The sequence below is a fragment of the Lissotriton vulgaris genome, chromosome 11 (genome assembly GCF_964263255.1).
Source record: "Lissotriton vulgaris chromosome 11, aLisVul1.2, whole genome shotgun sequence".
Classification (NCBI taxonomy): Eukaryota; Metazoa; Chordata; class Amphibia; order Caudata; family Salamandridae; genus Lissotriton; species Lissotriton vulgaris.
The window spans coordinates 346424630-346445158 of record NC_141699.1 but is presented as its reverse complement, the minus strand read 5'-3'; the positions used below and the strand labels follow the sequence as shown (position 1 = coordinate 346445158).

Here is a 20529-nt window from a genome sequence, read left to right as displayed (position 1 = left end):
ACACAGCCTCTCAGAACCCCCTGGCCAATCACAACGCTGCCCTACAGCAGCGTTGTGACTAGTCTGAGTGCCGTGGTTCGATGCTCAGACAGGGACTGGGAGGCTGTGCATGTTTTCCACCCAGGCTGTAATGCAGCCTTGGTGTAGAACATGCAAAGTGTGCATAACCTTTTGGCCAGCCTGACACGACCAGCCAAACCGCCATGGGCACTTAAGGTGCAGTAACCACTTCTCCTCCCTGTGACATGGGGAGCCCAGCCCCACCCCGTCCGCCCTAACCTAACCTGGCTTCAACTGCAAGCTGAATACAAAAAACTAAATTACAATAAGGGAACGTTATTATTATTATTTTTTTGTATTCAGCTTGCAGTTGAAGCACTGGGTGAAGCTTCCCCACCTTAGTGGAGGAGCTATCGCTGAATCTCTTTTCTCCTCTGCACTCTCTTTTCACTTTCTCCTGAATGCACATCCTCACATCTCCTTCACTGCACGATCCCCAGAATAAACCCACTCACTTATAAGCAGTGTATTTTCTTTTACTGTTACCTTGTTACTATTTTGACAACTGTGTACCTTCCCAAACTCAAGGAGATGATGGACGGAGTGCCGAAACTTTTCAGACACTCACCCGCAGACACTATTAGATGTGAGTTGAATCCATCATCGTTCTTTAAGCTCACTTTGCCACTCCAGTCCAGACACATCCATATGCAAATCAGTCTCGACCTTGTTTAGCATGGGAACAGTCCAGCCTGAACTGCCACGCCAGGTCTTCCTTAGACTAGAAACAAGTATCCTGGTACTGGTTTCAAGGTAACACGACTCATCAGCCAGGCTAGCTTGAAAAGAGCTTCCTGGGGCTCACCGCCCCCTCTAGCTGCGCCCCTGGCAGTAAAGTCCTGAAGGAATGACTGCAGACGTCAGCAGAGATGGAGTACTTCAGGAGCCTCAAGGAGCAATTTTGTGGTGTCTGAAGAAAGAGCTGTTCTAAACTTATACAGTATTTCCAGGGTCACTGGAATTATGTGACTTTGCGGCTGTGGTGTTTCTTGCAGGATTATAGATTTGCTGCATTTGCCCCATAATCCTTCATCTGCTGCATAATCTCTAGGTTTTAACAAAAGAAAAATTGTTTCTGGCTCAAACAGATCAAAAGATTTTTTTTTAAATGTAGTTGCTGCAAAGTGGAAGGCCCTTCCTTCCTGAAGGTTGACTGATGACCTTTCTGTTGCTTATTGCTGCACTTGGGTGATAAAGTGATTCCAGTGAGGTGAAACCGTTGACCAGTTAGTATTAGTAAAAACAAGCATTTGCAATGCAATAGGTCTTGCATTTGTTAGAGTTTAAGCTATTGGCATTGTAAATGACAATGCCTTTTATTTATATGTTTTTGATAACTAACACACAAATAAAAGGCATTGTCATGTACAATGCCAATAGCTCAAACTCTTGCAAATGCGAGACCTTTCCAAGAAGCAGCCGCCATTGTCCCAGGGTGCCTAAAAAGTGAAAGTGCGCTTGGCGCGCTGAATGTTGCAGGAAAGCATGTTGGGCGTACAGTTGGAGAAACTATTTCAGACAAAAAAAAAACTCACAGTGTAACAACCGAAGTAAAAGGGCCAGTCCTCATGGGAGGTTACGAATTAAGACAAGGCGGTACTAAGGAGAGACTAACAAGCCTATTGTGTGGGGCTTCTATTCCATACTCCAATTCAGCATGGCTCTCAGAGCAGCGTATGCGCTGCCTAGGCTCGACCTATTAATGAAGTATTATTACCACAAAATGTGCTGCATCATGTTGCATACTTTGCTTTTTCTGGCCAAATAATTTAGTCTACACTGCCGAATAATTTGATCCTCAATTGCTGCATAATTCCAGAGGTCGAATATTTCAAATTATTTTGCGTGAAAGTGCCGCACCTGGTGCCCAGACATGGGTCCCTTGCTCACTGTGCCACTGGATTCAAGCTAGCCTGGCTGAAGAAGGGTGACATACCCTGAAACCGGTCCCAGGATGCTTGTTTCTGGTCCAGGGAGGACCTGGCTGTCCGTTCGGTCTGGACTGTTCCCATGAGGCACAGGGTCATGGCTGATTTACGTGTGGCTGAGTCCAAACTGGAGTGGCGTAGTGGGTAAAATAACAATGGATTTAACCCAGATCTTTTGACTGGGGGAGAATGTTTGCATTGTCAGCATTCCGTCCATCATTTGTTTGCTGTAGCGCCTGGTGGGAAGGCAGCCTAGCCCTCGTTGAAATAGGCATGTCAGGCTGGAACCATTGGATCGAAAAAAAACACTCCAGGACAAGGTTTTGTACATAAAGATTTGCACAGCCTGTTCCTTTGTTTTATCTAGCCCTGATCTCAGCGTCATAAAATCCACATTGTAAAAAGAAAGCTTTAATGCAAGTAGCCTCCAGCATCGAACCACTGCACAGCAGTAAAAATAGAACGGCAAGCTTCAGTCGTGCAAGCCCACAAAATGCCTCTTCTCTTCCTTTTCTTTATTTGGAGCGTGTTTTTATTTGGCCTTCTCGCTCTCTCATTTTAAAGCCCTTTGTCTTCTGCTTCTTTTATTCTCTTCTTAACTAAGTAGTGCAGCAGGTGCAGTGTCAGGGGGGCAGAGGGTGCGAAGTCTTCAATGCATCCAATTATACCTATTTTTTTACTACACACATGAGCTACGGTACCCATGTATTGCCGTTTTTCCCTGCTTGCATCAGGGCCTGGGCCACCACTGCTATGATACAGCATATGTGACGTCACTCGTCGGAGCCGGTAAGAAGACGAGAAGGCGTTACACAATGCTGGTAGGTAGGCAGAGAAATGCCAGTGCGTCAAAAGTTGACGTCAGCGGCCCAGGTCAATCTCAGCTGACCCTGTGGGGTCGTCTCGTGCCTCTGCAGCAGGTTGGGACGTCATAAGGCAGAGACACGAAAAGCGGTGGGTAGGAGACTTATCCACACTGCCAGATTCAGTCATGCCAATAAGGCTGTATTGTGTTGTACTGCAAGGTAACCTTGGGCAGTCCATGCAGGATCGGCGCCAGCTGCAGTGTAAAACTTTTGGACAGGGGACAAAGAGGCTGTCAGGAGCCCCGGGTCACCTTCAGCCGTCTCCGCGAGCCGTGGGTGTGAGGATGGGATGTTCCAGTCAGTGGTAAAGTCACAGCGGCAGCTCATGTTTCAGGGTCACGCCTCACTCTGTGACCGAGCGTCTAAATCGAGCCAACACATCCCAATATAGCTCCCTGGCGACGTGCAATATTTGTAAGCAGCGCGGCTGTGTGTGTTGTCGTCTGACTCCAGCGTGTGTTGATGCAGGGCTGGGTCTGGCAGGATACGCCACGGGCAGGGCTGGGCTAGACTGACAGCCTCTTCCCTGTCTGACGGCGCAGAGCGAGGACTGAGCGAGAGCGAGCAGCACTCACCACAGGATGCCGGGCAGGACGGACTGAGGTGAATCAGCGGCAACAGCCCGAGCCGGCCTCCGGAGAGCAACTACCGCCCTGGCGGCAGCGCGAGCAGGCCACGCACCCCACTGCTGTTGGATCTACCAGCACCATGAGATAACATCAACGTGATCCAGACGTGAGGGGGCCTGGTACTGACAGGATTGCGATTGGTCCATGAAAGGATACAACAGACTGCAGCCATCAGAGATATGAACACCAAGCTGCAGAGTGACCATATACAGGCGGGACTCACAAGCCTCTAGGTTGGGCCAGATGTGTTTTGTCCCCAATAGGAAAGATGTGGTTAAAATGGCGCTCAATGCTTGTGAGCCCCCTGCAGGTACTATTGAGCCCAAAGTGGGTTCCCCCGGGGATGTGGTGGAAGCTTCCAGGGTGCACATCTGCGCGGCTGTCTTCGTCTGGTTGGCCACCGGCACCACCATTGCTAGTCTCAACAAGTGGATATTCCACGTGTACAATTTCCAGTTCCCGCTGCTGCTGTCTGCCCTGCACATGCTCACTGCCATCCTGGTGGTCCTGCCTCTCCTTAGGTATGGTTGGGTGAAGCTAAAAGATGGAGAAGCGGGGGCTCTCTCTGCCAGTGCCAGGCTCAGGGTATTCCTTTTGAGCGTGTCCTTCTGTGCCAGCATCGCCTTCGGCAACCTAGGCCTCATCCGCGTGCAGCTGTCCTTCGCGCAGATGACCTACACTACCACGCCACTCTTCACCATGGCACTCTCGAGGGTGCTGCTGGGCACCCAACACCACCTGCTCAAATATGCTGCCATGATGCCCATATGTTTGGGAGCCTCCTTCACCATCATGGGAGAGGTACAGTTCCACCTCGCAGGCTGCTTCTTCCTGTTCGTCTCGACGTTTCTTCGAGGGTTAAGAGCTGTTCAGCAAAGTAAGTGCAGTCAGCATGTATAACTCTCACCATTTCTCCTTTCATAGCCACAGGCCGGGAAATCCAGCTACTCACCCCTAGGTAAGATGGGCACTACTCAAGTCGCTGCCTGTGACTGAACCACCAGCATTAACCCAGTTTCAAAGAACCACCATGTCTGTTTTGGAGCCATTAATAGAGTAATTATATATTCATTCCCATAATATCTTTCACTCAACGTCATTCTTAATTTCGAGGTTGCATCCAGGTCAGGTATATTGGCGGCCAATCAGGGAGATTTCTGTAACCCTAGTTGACCAGAGAGATGTGCGTCAGTGCAGCCAATCCAGGCGACTTCTCTGAGTATAGCCAATCAGAGTGAACAGAAATTATGGCAATCTGTCACCTGTGTCTTGATAAGTCTTGGAAGTTCGAATGGATTGGCATATTGGCTTTTATCTTATTATTCACGAATCAAAATGAAACCTATGCATACACAAAATATTTTTATTGGGGGAAAAAAGATTCTCTCATGCTAGTTCAGAGACACAGTTGCTCACATGGCCTCGTAGTTGGGTAAGCCCTTCAAAGTTTCTTCTAAAAGTGGTTTATGTCTTGAGTGCGTTTTTATATATTTATGATACATATATTATTGTTATTCATCTTACATTTTTACTTGTCTTTTTAACTAAAACTAATCAATTCCTTTTTTCAAGGTTCTTTAGAGCAGCACATTTATGGAAGGGATAAAGTATTCTCTATTGTAATAAATAATCACATACATACTGCAATTACTGTGGAGCTCTGTGTCCATAAACTGGCAGATGACTATCAACAATGGTGCTCTTTGTTACACATATAATACTGGTGCTCATTGTAGCATATATAACACTTAAAGGAACGTTCCTCCTAAACCGGTTTTCATTCAGGTCTCTCCTGAAATAATAATGTCAGGTCAGTAACTGCCTGCAGAGAGTTGTCACAGGTTAACATGGATATCAAAAGCAGCATCCTGCGGCTATGTTCTACCCTTCCTGAAAACCTGACATTGGCCCAATCCTTTCAGTTGTTCCCTCTTCATGCTTTCTTTCAAAGACCCCACTCCCTACCTCCATCCTATGCATTCCTCCTCTCTCTGAGTATAGCCTATGCTAAGTAGCATGCCCCTCTTGCTTAATTTTGTTTATTGTACATTTGTAAAAATCTGCACCTCATTTCATGGACCATGTCCTGCTTATTTGGAAGCATATTCCTATACACTAACAATTGCTAAGCTCCTCTGGCCCATTTATTCATGCCATCAACCATTTGCATGAAGTCACGTAGGCCCCACAAATGACCGCAGCTGCCTCCTTTTAATATAACTGACTATAAAAACTGCAACACATGCATGGCAGGATTTCTTTGAGAGCACAAGACTTATATCAATAACCAACACTAATCAATAACCACTGGATTAACCTACTGCTACTACTCACCATAAACTATTTCAACACTTTATCAGGAATAGCAAGCGGTCGGGACATCTTAAAGATTTTGGGGTCCCAGGGCAAAACATAATTGCTCGGAACAACTCTGAATTTATTATCCATTTTCAAACCCTCAGCAACAGCAACTATGCTCTGATCATTGACAATCCTCTTTAATGGCCCCCAAACGTTTAAGGGGACCCCAGTCCATAAGGAGGCTTTATTCAGTGCAAAGCCTTTGATTATTTATGAGAAATTGGAGACCTGGAAGCCCCTTTTCATATAGTGCAGGGGACTTCATCATTTTTAGGTCGAGCTGGTGTAAGCAACGCGAAGCGCTGCATCCAGCAAAGCCTCTATTGTGATCCACTTGCTGGGAAAGTGGGACAGGGGATGGGCACGCGCAGGGCCGTCGGCGATTTCACCATGTGTGTGCGCACGTACAACCACGTGCCGTGCACATCTCCTGTCCCAGTTCCAGAGCAAGTCAGCCTCTCACAATTGCGCGTGCGCACACACACACACACACGCACACCCCCCTCTCCACCCACACCACACCACCCCCCCCCAGCCATGCTACAACTAAGTCAGCCTCCTGCAATCGCTCGTGCACACACACACACAGACACCCCCGCTCCTACAACTAAGCCCCACTCACCTGGCTACAGGCTCCGTCACGCTCAGGACTCCTCCGTTCCTCCTTACATGTGCAGCCACCGCGGGGCTCTTCCTCAGGCATGGGAACCCCGCGTCACCACTGCTGCTCTCTGACAGGCACTCGGTGGGTGCGGGCTACACGCAGAAGGCGGAAGTCCCACCCCACGACTGGCTTCAGGCTCCCGAACTTCCGGTTTTCGGGCAGGCGGCGGTAGTTTACTAATGTGAAACCGATGTATAAATTAAGGCAACTCACTATTGGTCCCAGGGACGCATTTGTGATTTATAATTAAAAAAAACTTGAACTGGTGCAAATCCCGAAACCTGTCAATTTGTGCATGGATGTTGCTCTGTGTATAACATGAAATGCCTCAAACTGGGCATGTTACTGGCCCAGGGCAACGTTCAATAAACTCATTTTGTAATCCTGCTGCTGTTTTGCTAGTAAACTTATGAGCAATTATCTTCCCCCACTTTCCAAACGCGAACATTGGCACTAGATGTTTAGCAGACTCTGTCTTGCCCGTTCTTGTTTACCAAGCTGGCAAGATTGTACAGTACAGTTTCTGAATTGGTGCAAATGTCTTTGTGTACTGTGTACTTATGTAAAATATGGTTGCTTCACGCCTGACTCTGGAATATACCAACAATGATACAAAATGTATTTTTCGGATTTCATCCCAAGCGCAAACACTTCAAAAGATATGCCATGGAGCTGATCTGTTAGCTGGAAATAGAGCATGCCTTATTTTTAAACTGCATTGCTACGCCATGTGATCTAACTGTGTGACCCTGGGCAAATCTTCTCCATTCTATTCTCCCTTAATTTCTCGTCGCTGCAGAACATTCAAGTGTCTTGAATCCGGCATATTCCGGAATAAAGTATAGCATAAAGGTCTGTGCAGAGTGAAGACCACCGGACCGAGCAATGCTAATAATTAAAACAAGTACAGTGTGTCTGCCGCTCCTGTACAACATTTTACAGTGCAAACACAAACACAAAACCATGCGTGTACACTTCCTTCGATAGTTTGCGCCCAACTACAGGTTCTTGTGTGTCCTGAGATACAAACAAAAGTTGTTTGGCATCTTCGCTGGCAGAAACTATTCCCTCTCCAGCCCGCACATCGTGACAGCAAAGGCTGGGTGTCTAAGTAGCAACAGTGCACCGCTTTATTTGTAGCCGTCTTCTCGGTGACGCACACTATAATAAAGCACATACGATTAAAGTGATAGCAGTAAAATATTTTTATTATGTCATAACATATGACAGCTCCTGAGGCGGAAGCCAGGAGACACTCGCCAAAAATACCAAAGCACTGTTATTTTAATCTGGTTTTAACCTGTGTGAAATCACCTTGGACTAGAGCACTCCCCCCCTCCTACAAATCACCGAAGTCGCACCGCGCAGCCGACTTGAACGCTGCCGCGGCGCTTTGAAAACTTATTGCCGCCATTAGAGGGAAGTGAGGCCACGCCCACATTTCAGAGGCCACGCCCCCTCCTTCGCTATATAAGCTGCGCCGCGCCTCTGCACGCATTGGCCTTTGACAGCACATGAGGGGGAAGCCGGGAGACACTCGCCAAAAATACCAAAGCACTGTTATTTTAATCTGTTTTTAACCTGTGTGAAATCACCTTGGACTAGAGCACCCCCCGCCCCCTCCTACAAATCACCGAAGTCGCACCGCGCAGCCGACTTGAACGCTGCCGCGGCGCTTTGAAAACTTATTGCCGCCATTAGAGGGAAGTGAGGCCACGCCCACATTTAAGAGGCCACGCCCCCCTTCACCTGTACAAAATGTGCCTGAACCGGACACGCAGCGGACGCGCCAAAGGTAAGCCCGTCTGGGCCCGTCCGGGCCCAGCCGGCCCTAGGCACAGATTTCATGCCCAATCCCACCAGTGATTGCTATTGCTACACTCAAGGAGACCTTCTGTCATTCAATCTCTCGAAAAACGCTAATTGTCACTCCATCTACAAAGGGGAGAAAACCTTTATTAACTGCGATCTATGCAGCCCAGTCCACACCACAGTTGGACACCACGCCCTGCACCTGGGCCTCCTGAACTGTAGGTCCCTCCCGAAACACTCCCTAGAGATAAACCTCCTTAAACAGGACCACAAGACTGACATTCTGTTCCTCACGGAAACGTGGCTAACCCCCAACTCAGAATCCGACTTCGTCAGTACCCTTCCCCAAGGATTCCTAATCTACCCTAAGAACAGACCCCTCAGCAGAGGCGGTGGCCTTGCCATAATATATATTGAACAGTTGGTTTGCAGGGCAAAAAACGGGGCCATCGAAGACTGTGAGAGCTGCCATTTCGCTTTACAATTCTCACCCACAGTCTCTCTCTTCGGCCTACTCGTATACCGCCCACCTGGAGTCTCGACTAAGTTCTCCAGGGCCCTTATAGAAACCGTTACTTCTCTGGCAGCCTCATACCCCAACTTCATGATCCTGGGAGATCTCAATCTCCACTTTTGTGACCCCCAGGACTTGATAGCGTCTGATCTCCTACTCGACCTCACTTCATACGATTTAAAACTAGTGAACTCAGAGGCTACGCACAACAAAGGGCACCTTCTTGACCCTATTTTCACCAACATCAACCAGCTGAGAACTACACCCCCCCTCCCACTCCCGTGGACAGACCACTTCCTGGTACCTCTATCCTGGCAAATCAGCGCCCCGCCACCTCAACCCCTCAAAACGCGGGTCATGGATAGAACCTGGTCCAAACTCTCGATTGAAGACTGGTCCTCCATGCTTAAACAGTCCTATCCCCCCCCGCACTAGACCCAGTAACCGCAGATACGCAATTCAAAACCTGGCTCATCCACTCACTCGACTCTATTCTTCCTAAAAAAAGCACCCTGAAAAAGGTTAAACGAGCTAACCCCGCCCCTTGGTACACACCAGAGTTAAAACTACTACGGAAAGAATGCAAAAAACTGGAGCGTTACTGGAGGAAAGACGGAACGAAATCCAGAAAAGATGCATTTCGCTCCTCCATGAGAAATTACAAAACGGCTCTGCGTGACACCAAGAGCCAATTCTTCGATGAGAGAATCAAAAAGTCCTCCAACTCTGCTAGAGAAACCTTCCTCATTGGGAAAGAACTGCTCAAAGTGCCTGACCCTCCCCCAGTTTCTGACACCTCTGAGGACAAATGCCATAAATTGGCAAAATATTTTGACGAAATAATTCACAACATCCTCGCCACCTTGCCTCAAGTTAACCCGAGAGCAGACACTAACTGTCAAGCCAATCCAAGAACAGACTCAAATCCTCAGCCGGCCAAACCAGCCATCCACCTGGACACCTTTGGTCCGGTAACAGTAGAAGAAGTTCTCAAAACGCTGGCCATGATAAAAAGTGGTTCTCCCAGCGACCCGGTACCCATACGCATCCTAAAAACGGTTGCATCTACAATTGCCACTCCTTTAACTGATCTCATTAACTCCTCGCTGCTTCAGGGAACGGTCCCTCCCGGCTGGAAGGTTGCCGTCGTTGATGCCCTTCTCAAAAAAACGCTCCTAGACCCCTCGGATTTGGCCAACTACAGGCCAATCTCCCTTCTCCCCGCAATCAGCAAGGTGACGGAAAAACTAGTTAACAAAAAACTCTCCCATTTCTTGGAGACTAACAACCTTCTCTGGAAATCGCAGACTGGATTTCGCCCTGGTCAGGGTACGGACACCGCCCTCCTGGCAGTGGTTGAGGAGGCCAGACCCATTCTGGACTCAGGAGGATCAGTGGCAGTGGTCCTCCAGGACCTCAGTGCGGCCTTCGACACTGTTAACCACCAGGTCCTCATCCAGCGACTCAATGACATAGGGGTGGTGGGAACCGCTCTGTCATGGCTCACGTCATTTCTAAGCAATCACACCTTCCAGGTCTGGGAGAGTAACACCCGCTCCATGGCGATTCCCCTCCAGTGCGGAGTACCACAGGGCTCCTCCCTTAGCCCAACTCTATTTAATGTTTACATGTCCCCACTGCAGGAGGTGGTCGCCCCGTTTGGAGTTAAAATCGTTAGCTATGCCGATGACACCCAATTGGTCGTCTCCCTATCCCAACTTGGCCAAGGACCGTCTAATCTCCACAGCTGCCTATCTGAAATCTTCACCTGGATGGGTGAATCAGCCCTAAAACTCAATGGGTCCAAGACTGAGATCATGCTACTTGGGCATAAAGGATCCACCCTTCCCCCGAACATCTGGCCCACATGTCTGGGAGAGCCCCCTTCTCCCAAAGAGGTGATCAAGAGTCTAGGGGTCTGGATGGAAAAGGACCTATCCTTTAAAACCCAAGCCAAAAAAACAGCGGGAATCTGCTTCGGCCTCCTCAGATCGGTCCGGAAAATCCTGCCCCTTCTCCCGCAATCGTCCCGCAAGTTGCTCATCCAAGGACTGATCCTGTCTAGACTGGATCATAGCAACGCCATCTTCCTTGGAGCACCCGAATCCACCCTCAATAAACTACAACAAATTCAGAACGCCGCAGCACGGCTTCTCACGGACACCCCGGCCAGAACATCTGCCAAACCAGCGCTGAAACTGCTGCACTCGCTCCCAATAAGAGAAAGGATAAAGTTTAAGTCCCTTTGTTTGGCACATAAACTTCTACAGGACAAGGCCCCCCCCCCCCTTTAAAAACTTAGTCGTGCCCTACAAAGCCAACAGGCCCCTCCGCTCTGATCATGAACATCTAATCACAGTGCACAGAGTAAAAAAGGCACACACAGGAGGTTGGCGATTCTCGGTGAACACAGCTAATCTGTGGAACGCCCTACCTCTCAAACTCAGGAGCGAACCCTGTCATCTCCGATTCCGAAAACTCCTGAAAACCCACCTTTTCCCCTAAACCTCTTTTTCTCTGGGTTACCATCTCTGAATCGGCTGTCTTGGTTTTAGCGCTGGGATGCTTCCGGGTTACTACGCGCTCTATAAACCCACATTCATTCATTCATTCCTAAAATAAACGCAATTACGGCTCAAACTGCACACACTGTATTGTCCTTGCACGGAAGTGAGGGTAAGTTTGTTTCACTGGGGGCTCGAATCTTTGACCTGATAGTGTCACACAGGTAACTGTAACAGGTGCATTACATCTCTGAGTTATCTGGCCATGTAATCTGCCTATTGAAGGTTACAGGGTTTACTTGAATTTGAACCTCTATTTTGAAGGTTAAACAAAGACCCATATGACAGGTGCCCAAACCCAGTGAGCTATTTTATTAGCATTGGAACCTGGCACCTGTAATTTGCCCCCTACGCCCTGCAGCAGATTTATTAAAACGCCGAGCTAACTTACTGGAACAAGATTGTGTGACTGTCGGTTTGTTTGTATGTCTCGTATGTTAATCCACTCTACTTTGTTACTGGGACTGGAGCCTTGACCTACGGATTATACACAGATCTCCGAAACAGGCACTCAACCCACTGAGCTAGCAACATGTCTCATGTCCAATGTGTGACTCGGGCCAGGTTCTTCACCCAGTCCAATGGTGTGACTCGGTCTGGCGCTACTTTTAGGTGACGTGGCGCAGGGGCGGGGGGACAGTGTTAGATGAGAAAGTCCTTTTATCTCACACACTTTAAATCACGCGGCGCGTGGTGAGAGGAGGCATTGCTTGTTGGCATAGGTTTACCACAGTGTGTACTGTAGGTGGCTTTTTATATAATCTAGACAGTTCTGCCAACATGTTTCTTCCAAGCTACTGTGCATGGGTTTAATTTATTTTAATTGCAAATATTTCCATATGTAATTACACATGGAAAATGGCTGTCCCAAAGAAGGTTGCATAACTAGCTTCTGCTTCCCAAGGTGCGGGGAGGGAGTTCAGTATGTTTTTAAATCTCATTTCCAAGTCTGACGTCATTAGGCATGCTAATTTTCATAACCACTGTTCCCAACGCAAATTCTGACATGACAGATTCCAACATGATTCTCAGCTGCACACTGAAAGCACAACCGAGGGTTCGACACCGCGTTTGCTGACACTAGCTCCCAAAATAAAGATCTTGACCCCTGAGCGGGGTCAGGGCTGGTTCCTAATAGTGCCCGCCCATCGGATCTTGCCATGACATGTACTCTGTGAGCAGCCTGGCCTCCGCCGAGCGTGCCTGGCGTCCCGCCACATCCAGGCAGGCAAGGCTAGCTCTTACAACAATATGTCATCAGTGCTCGACTGGTGAAGCAGCTTTTGGACTCGTCTCTGCGGCTGATTCACTGTTCGTTGAGAAACATTCATCGCCGTGACGCACGTGCACTCATACATTCCCTCTAATGCTTCCTGGTCAACAGACGCCGTCTTTATCAGGCTGCTTGGAGCAGTACATTACAGGCCCGCTCTTATCATTGGAGCTGCAATCTTCCAACAAGCATTTGCAATGCAATAGGCCTCGCATTTGCGAGAGTTTAAGCTATTGGCATTGTAAATGACAATGCCTTTCATTTAGGTTTTAAAAACCAACACGTATATAAATGGCTTTGCCATTTACAATGCCAATAGCTCAAACTCTCACAACTGCGAGACCTATTGCATTGCAAATGCTTGTTGCATTATGCCACTGTCTGGGACTGTCCTGAAAGCTTAATGATGGGACCCTAGAAAGGTGGGGGCCCTGGTCCAGAGCCCACTTTTCCCATGCCTTAAAACGTCTCTGTAAGCGGTAAAAAAAATCCAATTACAACATAATATAGCGCCTTAAAGCATGGCAAGAGCTCTGCTCGGTGTGAGAGCGGGAACACTGGGAAATGCCAATCGAGTTCGGGTTCACTTGCTAAAGGAAGCACACTGCAATAAATGACTGCTCCAACAGCTCCAAAGTGAACAAAAGAATGCAGGTAAACGAGAGACTAGAGAACGTGTGCCACACCCTGGGCCTTAAGATCAGGGGCCTTGCAGAGAAATAAATGCTGCTTGTGTCTGGGTAGCAATTGTAATATTCCAAGGATCATGAAATATACCACGTGACAGTCACTCGCCTTTTGTTTTGGGTCAGAGGTAAAGGGCACTGAAGCTCAAAAACAATAGGAACATTTAGCAGTTGAAAATGTACATTATCTCATAAGTGTTAGGGAATCTATGATGTCTCCAAGTTCCATTCCAGCTATATTTAGAACCAAACAAGACCGGTTTCCTAATGTTATCCTCCAGAATCCAGCATAACTTGATCCCAGCCAGTCCCAAGAAAGTAACTGTCGTGAAAGTTTTTTTTTTTAATTAAAAAAAAAGCTGCGGCAGTCATTACATCCGGAAACCCCCCCCCCCTGCAGATCAGAGGTAATCCAACACAACAAAATAATCAGTTCAATTCCATTCACTTTAATAGGATGTTAAGCATTTTGAAGTTAGAAAAGCCTCATTTTGAGTGATGGTAGCTATATTCTTCTATATAGCAGGTCAGAGCCTTGATTCCGGAGTCAAACTCGAAAAAGCCGCCTAACTCCAAATATTAGTGACATCTCAGTAGATCTGTAAGGCTCACAGTAGGATATTAGAGTCTGGAATCTGCCAGATATGCTATTGCCCCCTCCGCAAGGCGGATTATCTCTTATACAGAGCAGTTGGCTGTGATGTTCTGTAGTAGAAGCAACACCATTTATATTACAGAACAATTGTGATGAGGCGTTATTGTAAAAATATCTGTGATGTCACTTACTTTTTGCCGGATTTATTGACCATTGTGCAGAACAGGTACAGATGTGTTGTCATTTCAAATAGTAGACAGATGTGATGTTCATTTTTTATTTCACATTCTTCATTTGTTATTTCATTTTGTTCATGTGTTATTTCATATTGTCGCTGTCTTATTTCAGAGCAGTCTTCGTGTCTTTTACTTCGTGCAGGACAGCAGCCATACCATTTACACACTGCAGGAGAGCTGCAGGACATATTGAGATATAATACCATACTGTAAAGAGCGGTGATGTTCTTTTGTTCTTTATGGATGTCTTTGTCTTGTTTTAGGGCAGTCTTTTACTTACCGCAGGGAAGCTGTCATTCAAATTACCCAGTGCAGGACAGCTGTTGTTGTCTGCTGCACGACACCTGTGTCCTCACTTGTCTAATTGCAGGAGGTCAGCTGAGATCATTTTCTTGTTGCCTTGTTTTTTAAAGCAATCTTTATTGACATTTCAAATTACCTTAGAACAGTTTACATATGAACGTGTTGTAATAATAGTACAAAATATTTGCATACAAGGCCTTATGCAAACATCAGTAAATCAGCTATCACCTGCCGTACTAGCAATGTAGGCCTTGACCAAGAGAGAGGGACGCCAGGTAGCCTTAGCAACAGCCGGCTGCACACGTCTGAAGGGGGTTAGGCACTGAGTAGTGTAAATGAAAGTGGTAAGAATTAAAACCAACTAACATAACCAGGGGTGGAAGGCACGCAGAGATTATTAAAGCAGTGCGATATGAAATCATCAGAACGGCGCCAATCACATCGGTCTGGGCCTATCAGAGAAGCTTCGACCTGCTAGGAGCTTGGCTTGACATGGAGAGAGTGGGAGGAGTAACTGTCAATAATTACACAATCCTTAAAAAATTGATATTTGCACCAGAGGCAATAATGTCATCAGTACCCAGGACCAGGCAACTTGGAAGTGTCTATGGTGGTAGTCTGCCAGCTTTGGGTTCTTCCTTCAGGCTTGAGAAGAAGTCATCTCAGTCTCTGGAGATTGGGTGTTTCCGCAGGCCTCTAGCCTCTCCTCTACCCCTGTCCTTGCTCAACCTAAGTACCCTGTATGGTGGCTTGACGCCAGGCCCTGAACATGGAAGCCACAGATTTCCATTTCATAGAGACTGCCCGCTTGGCTGTCAACAAGGAAAGAGCTAAGCAGTGATCAGTCACCCTATTCTTTCAGGATCTCTTCCACAATTCTTAAGCACAGACCTCCCAAGAATTCAGATTGAGTAGACCAGTGATGTCTGCCAGTTGTCCCATTACTTCAGACGAGTATGCCACCAAAAACAAACATTTTGTTGATTTTTGTTGGGGATAAACCAGCGCAGTGTAAAGTGTTAAATTGTATATATTTCAATTTAGCATTATGTGGACAAATTTGAGGATACACGATTGCCTTAGCCCACTGCTTATCATGGAATGCCCTCCCTATTTTTGAGTCCCAAACAAATCAATGGGCTACAACGATTTGTATGAGCATGTCAAACTGGTCGTTAAGTGAGTAGAAGGGTAGGAGATGGCCATCCTGAACTAGGTCACCCATGGTAGTAATATTTACATCCTCCAAATGCCCTAGGTCACTAGTGGCGAAGCACACTGATGTTTAGGCAAGCCAAGCAGGGGTATGGTGGAGCATAAGGGATAACATCCTTAGTGATCAGTAAGCTTCGAGTGTAGCAGCAACGCTGTATGTGACAAGCGAGGTCGGCCTCGCCTGCACTTAGTGTCTAGGAGCAAAAGCTCATGACTTTTATGAAGACACAGTGTTCGACCATCAGCGCAGGCCTCCTCCAGTGAGAGGCTCGATAACCAGTGCAAACCCATTGGAACTGAGCTGCCAAGAAGAAATGTGCAAAGATTGATGCCCCGAAGCCGCTTTCAGCTGGGAGACACAGATTGATTAGTGCAACCCTGAGCTGGCTGTTGTGCTATACGAGCTTCCACAGAAGTGTGTCCACCTCACAGAAGACACTCGCTTGTGCGAAAGCTAGGGTTATTGGTGGCCGAGGCAGGGAAATATCATCATTTTTGATAATGCCGCTGTGCGAAGGAGTGATCTTCAAAAAGCCATCTGAGACATAAGGGCAGTCATTGTTTTGTGGAGGTTCCCATCAAGGAAGTCTCGATCACCATAGCATATTTGGATTCCTAAGTAATGAACAGAGGTAACCTCCCACTTAACAGACCTTCCACCCACCCCAAGACCAAATGAGTCAGAGTGGTGTAAGGGTATAGAATGAATAAGTAAGACATTGGCCAATTGAGGAGCAATGCAAAAGCGGCGTCAAACTCTTCAAGGGTCTGGATGACGCTAATATAGCCTCCCCCAAGTCTTTATTATGAAGCAGGATGTCATCAGCGTACACAGACTCTGCATGAGTCCTGTCGGCTAGGGGAATGCCCAATCACTCCCTCCCGTCTCAGCCGAATAACGAATAGTTCCATAGCTAGAACGCCATTTCTAGGTGAGGGACCAGGCAGAGCGGTCATGTCGGCCTGTCTGCTTTCATGGTTTTGTACAGCCTCCTTAAACTCAGGGAGTGTTTTTATATTCCCTTGATGATGTAATTTTCTCCTTTTAGAACAACTGCAATGTAATTGCCTAATTGCGAGACAGCATATCACAACGTGACATCAGCTCATCACCAGCCTCGCTACTCTCGAGCAGACCAGTCATCCTCTGGCGCTCAAATATAATTACCGGAACTATTGCCAATGCTGCAACTGAATCTACCCACATTGATGTGCTAAACTCCTTTACTTGGCTGTGACCGAGACGACTAATTTACTTAATATAGACTCTGACCCCGAGATCTAATGAACCTGATGCCCAACAACATAAAACCTTGTGATTCCCAGCGCAAACTTCAATGAAAACGTGCCAATTAAGGATAACTGTCCTCACGACACGTCCAAACTGAATGAAAAGCCACAACCTGACGCGAGCCTTATTTCGGTTGCGCAGGACACAAGCCTCCACATTCAAAGAAAATTTAAACATGGATAACGGGAGGCACTCCAGACAGTGAGAGATTCCATTAAAACTCCATTACCTATAACCTCTCGGCGTTAGCATGATAAAGGGTTTATTCAGGCAAAAGTAAACATTATTTGTTAGTCCTGAAGATGATCCCCTAACAACCGAGCTTGGGATCGAAACGTCGACTCCTCTAAGAGTGACCCATACTTATCAATTCTATATATCACTGTATGGCTGAATCACTCCAGGATACACTGTTAATTTAAACTTATATCAGTGACCTGCAAGCTCCCTATGTTTGCCTGATAATTCTTGCACTTACTGTCTTCCTTACTCTTCTTTCACGTACGGCACAGGACTGTGCCCTTCAGTAACCTCTACTGTTTCTGGTTACTTGTTTTATTCCTACACTGTACTAACTTATCCTACAAATAAATACTCCCTGTCCGGCTGGACAAGGGAATGAGAACTATATATTAGCCCATTGTGGTTTATATATTATCTTTTGTCTACTTGTATTCCTATAAGCTAAGGACCACTTGTTCCCTTTCAAATACTAGATTGCAGAAAAGCAGTTCCAAAACACCCACGTGTCTGAAATCCAGTGCACACGGGGATCAGAATGCACCTTTAGCATAGACATCAAGTGTAGTTTCCTAGTATGTTGAGAGACAGGATTTCACATAGAAGACCAATAAATAGACTCGCAGCTAAATGGTGGATGATCTGGAGTTTGACAAGCCCATATTCAATGAAGTTATGCAATCCAGAGGATGAGTGATATGCCATGAAAAATGTCTTTTGTGCCACTAAAAAAGGCAGAAATTATCTTTCTGAGGGCAGACAGGGTAAAAAAGCATAATAAAGCATACATAGCTGGAATATTGCTGTGGGTGTTCAGTTTGATCATATTTGAAAACCTGTGGCCACATTATGTATACTGCGTACTGTTCCACTCAGCACTGCGACCCACACTTTAGTATGTGCATCAGACATGGACTGGGATAGTAAACCATATCAGTGCAAATTTACTTTTTCCAATGCAAGCAAGAACCTGCGCCTATGCTGTTAACAAGGCGTTTGTGAAAGTAGAATAGGCTAGCGAAGCCGCTGGTCCACTTTTCACTGAAATTGGCAATCCAAACTTCATTGCAAAGCGTCGGACAGGCCCCCCCCACTCCACCCCCATGAAGCCTGGTACAGTGAATTACTGCATCTGCCTGAAGTGTCCCTAGAACACTTACATTTTCCCCTTCCCAAAGGGCACTGTAAGGATTGTACTGACTGTGTCCACCCTTGCTCTAGGATGGGCGGCCAGTCGTGGTCAGTAAAGGTGGCCACTCTATGGAACAGCCTTCCCGGCCTTTTGCGACACATTCAGGACCTCCACATTTTCAAGAAACTTCTTAAAACTCATCTCTTCAATCCCTCCATCTAATTAATTTGTGCTCTCTCGGCCTTAGCCCATCCGCGCCAGGATACTCCTTAGTAATTGTGCGTGCTACAAATCATATATAACATAACATAACTGTGTCTCCTAACGCCGCTTTGCCTCAGCACCCACGTAAGTAATCCTGGGTGGGTGCAAAGGATTCTCTCATTTGCTTTGCCCCACACCCCATACAAGCGAGGTAATGCCCTCTTCAGATTCATGCTAGTTCACGTTTAGCACCTGTGAGATCAGTATTACAGAAGGGCCTCCCCAAGTGTCTGGAGCCATTTCTGTAGTGCTTAACGGTCCCGGAGGAGGAAAAAGTGGGGCCACATGGAAATTGCACCCTTGGGGCACTTTCGATGATATGGCCGAGGAGTGCGGGCTGAAGAAAACAGAAGAGGAGGCCGGCCATCAGTATTGGCCAAAATTCCTTGTTCAAAGTACAGAAACTATCAGAACTTCTACCTTGTAGAAAATGCTTGTGGGCCAAGACACCCAAAATGCTTCAGTAGACTATACTCCTGAACCTGGCCATTGTCAGTACAAAATCATCATGCAGTCTAAGTAGGATGTAGGTGTTGGTAGAAGTGACTCAAGTTTTAAAATCAACCCCAACTCTTCAAGAAAAAATTATCATTTTAAATATGTTCAAACCTTTGGCTTTGCAACTAAGTGACAGTCACATATTGTATTCATTTTTTAACTGTTTGTGTCTAGATTTCCATTTCGAAGTTTTGGCTTGTCATACCTTTAATTTCAAACTTACAACTTAGAGTCAAGCCAAGAGACCTTCTGGACTCTGTCAATAGGTACCAGATCCATTCCAGAGTGACAAAAAGAGATTCCTGGAGAGAGAAAGAGAAACCTGAGACTGCTTTACAGAGACATTGAGTTAGAGGTCTAGAGAGAATTAGATGTAGGGGCAGAGATTGTGGTAGAGGGCTATAGCGAGATTAGAAAATAATTTATTGATAGTCTCTGGGCGAAGAATATTTGTTTGATATTCATATTTATAGGATCAGACACTCTTTTTTCAAGTACCTTCTTGGGGATAATCGGTGGTCCATACTGCCTTTCAATGTGGTATGTGATGTTCATGATGATATTTGTTTTTTTCAGGAACATATGAGCAATGAAAAATACTGGTAGTTTGGGAATATTTTATACCAATAATGGAGACACAGAGGTGGCGGTGTAAGAAATGTTAGTGGTGCAACGAAAACTGACTAAACAAGTACCTCCCTAACTCTTTGCAAATGTATTTAAAGCCTTCTACAAAAGTATGTACATTTAAACATTTTTTGACACATTTATTTAAGGTCTGCACAGGAATTGAATATTTGAGCTACGTACAAGACTTCGCGCCATAAATAAAATAAGTCATTAGTTGCCCGAGGTCTCTTGACCAGCACCAGTCGTAGCAACATGTGAGGTGCTGAGGTTTCTAAGAAAGACGATGAGCCATAGATTCCAGGGGTTAACTCATACGTTTGACGTGTTTAAGTTGAAAACACACAACTCGGAATTTCTTCTCATTAATTAACGCATTAAACCCAGACAGCACAAGTCGGAAACATTGAGCAGGGATTGCCGCTCCCTTGCGCCCGACTTGTGCTTTCCAATGTTCCTGCATTAACTCCATCACATGTCATCCATGATACTTTGTTGAATGTATAGCACTCGGATGAAGGCTGGGTCAGAAATAAGACTTTCCCGGTAACGCCCAAAAAGCGGCACTGCTTTTCAGTTGCTGACAGATTTCAGCGTTTAGGAAAATACTGAGTGTACCACGGCTGACTTGCCTCTTTGTCTTCAGAGATATGACTCAAAAATAGAACTTTATGTATCTTTGGACTCTTTCCAGCTAGGATTACCCTCAGTCATACTTGGCTGAGTCTTAACCCTTTCTCCTAAATACAGACCTTGTTTTCAGGTAAAGTA

General features: G+C 46.5%; 1 protein-coding gene across 1 annotated transcript in view; it reads left to right on the top strand.

The window, feature by feature from the left end:
* The first annotated feature begins 3302 nt into the window (after window positions 1-3302).
* The window catches only part of SLC35E4 (solute carrier family 35 member E4), an 89164-nt gene continuing 71937 nt past the window's right edge, over window positions 3303-20529 (top strand). The window contains exon 1 of the mRNA XM_086943303.1: window positions 3303-4360. Within this exon, the coding sequence (XP_086799429.1) occupies window positions 3727-4360 (634 nt within the window). The 5' untranslated portion in view covers window positions 3303-3726. The remainder of the gene's footprint in view (window positions 4361-20529) is intronic.